Raw genomic sequence first — 2,212 nt, forward strand, 5'->3', positions numbered from 1 at the left:
CAGGGATGGGATACCTGAGGCCCTCTAGCTGTTGCTGGGCAACAACTCCCATTATCTCTAACCTTTGGTCATGCTGACTAGGGCTGATGGGACTTGGAGCCCAACCAATGTGCTCTCCGCCCCAACATAAGTGATGGCACTATGTCAAAATTATAATTAATGCTAAATGGGTTTTCTCTCCTTCTCCTTCTCTCTTTGGCAGGGAGATGTCAACAAGCCCAGCAGGCAATGTCTCCTCATCCTCTCTGCTCCTAGAGGAAGCCACTGTGCGCAGCACTGTAAAGGTCATCACTGGGGTGATCTTCAGCTTCATCTTCCTGGCTGGGGTGACCGGGAATGGGATAGTGTTGTGGGTCACCGGCTGGAAGCTCCGCTGGACCTCCAACACCATTTGGTTCTTCAACCTCGCCTTGGCCGACTTGGCTTCCACCTCCCTGATCTTCGTCACATTGTTGAACTTGGCCCTGGACCTGCACTGGCCCTTTGGCTCAGTGGCCTGCAAGGTGGCCAACTGCCTTTTTGGGCTGAGCGTGTGCAGCGGTGTCCTGCTACTCAGCTGCATCAGTGTGGACCGCTGTGTGCTGGTGGTGGCCCCCGTCTGGTGCCAGAACTACCGGACCCCACGTCTCACATGGGGGACTTGCTGTCTCCTCTGGATGATCTCCCTCACCTTCTTCGTCCCCAGCTCTTACTTCTTCACTGAGATCTCAGTGGAGAAGAATAACCGGAGCTCCTGCAATAACCTGGACATCTTCCAGGACTGGCAGGAAGCAGAGGTCCTCACCATCTGCATCTTTCTCTACCAGTTCCTCCTGCCATTGCTGGTCATCTCCATCTCCTACACCATCCTGGTGGTGACCATGCACAAGAAGAAGCTCAACAAGTCCAGCAAGCCCTTCTTGGTGGTTACCAGGGTGGTCTTCTGCTTCTTCCTCTGCTGGCTGCCCTACCATGCCCTGGCTCTGGCAAGGATCTCTATGGATGCTGTTCCAGATGCTGTGCACCTGGTGGCTATCCCTCTTTCCAAGTGCCTGGCCTTGTTCAACAGCTGCATCAACCCCTTGCTCTATGTCTTTGTGGGGCAGGAGTTTAAGGATGCAGTGAGGAGGTCCTTGCTGCAGGTCTTCAAGACAGCTTTTGAAGAGGCACCAGTGGCCACCAGTGTTTGAGATAAGCAACTGGCAGTGTTGCAGAAACCAGAGAAGACACTCTTCTTTTTAAAGTCATTGTATCTCATCACAGTGCTCCATTGACTGTGCAGCTGGAGAGGAGAGGATCCATAAACACAGACCTGTGTATACTGTGCATTTAGATACAACATTCTGCAGCAAGGTCCCATGCAGTGACATTCTGCAGCCTATATTCAATTCTGCAAAACTGACATATGTCTTTTTCACTGTTAAAAAGAGAGGAGAATTATCCTATTCCTACTCATTATAAGGAGGGATAAGGAATTAGGTACTGAAAGCTCACCTCTGACAATTAGAAATCCTGCTCAGGCTTCCCTTTCTTGAATCCTGAGATTTCCCCAGATATTGCCCATCAATCTTCAAGCCTTTTTTTTTGCAATCACAAGGGCTAGAAACTGGACATTTTAAAAATAAGGCTGAGACTCACAAGGTGTCAGGGCTGGAGTCAGGCAAAGGTCAGCAAGAAAGACACAAGGCTCCGTTGCCAGTAAAGTCAACTCTTTATTCAAGGAAACGGCAGACAACTCAGCAACCCTTCCCAGCAGGTCTTGCCTCTATGGGGCAGTTGCCAGGGCTGAAGGGCCCTGTCTCCCACCCTTTCTAAGGCTCCTCCTCTCCCGGATGTTTCCCAAACAGTCTCAAACTGTGTCTGCACACCTCTGGTCTCTGCCCTCCTCTTTATTCTGTGTGTTCTTGGAGACCAGTGGGGAAGAGAGCTTGTCACAGGAGGAGAATCAGACTTTCTGGATTCTTCAGCAGCCTCTTGACCCCCCTCCTCTGCTTCAGCCTTGGAGTCTGAACTGCTTCCTGTCACCGGCTCTCCCTGCTCACTAAATTCCATTGCCCCTTCAGCATCCAGTCCTGCCTCTCCTGTTGACCTCTCTTTAGTGTCCCACCAGCAACTCCCAGGCTCTGAGCCTTCTTCCTCTGGGGTTTCCCTTGGGGGTTCCCCGACTGGTGCCTCCCACCACTCCTCTCTGTCCAGCCAGTCCCTGACACAAGGTAAGACATTTTACTCCGCC

At 51.7% G+C, this 2,212-nt stretch overlaps 1 protein-coding gene across 1 annotated transcript; it reads left to right on the top strand.

Annotated features, from left to right (window-relative positions):
• Positions 1-206: 206 nt before the first annotated feature.
• LOC118086502 (chemerin-like receptor 1) lies at positions 207-1,966 on the top strand. Its single transcript, XM_035118156.2, has one exon. The coding sequence runs from the start codon at positions 207-209 to the stop codon at positions 1,167-1,169; it is 963 nt and encodes a 320-aa protein (XP_034974047.1). The 3' UTR covers positions 1,170-1,966.
• The last annotated feature ends 246 nt before the right edge of the window (positions 1,967-2,212 follow it).

This window comes from Zootoca vivipara, chromosome 6, assembly GCF_963506605.1.
Source record: "Zootoca vivipara chromosome 6, rZooViv1.1, whole genome shotgun sequence".
In the NCBI taxonomy this organism is placed as follows: Eukaryota; Metazoa; Chordata; class Lepidosauria; order Squamata; family Lacertidae; genus Zootoca; species Zootoca vivipara.

Bases quoted from the DNA above. Each gene is read 5' to 3' on its own strand.
- LOC118086502 (XM_035118156.2), top strand. From the start codon at position 207: ATGTCAACAAGCCCAGCAGGCAATGTCTCCTCATCCTCTCTGCTCCTA.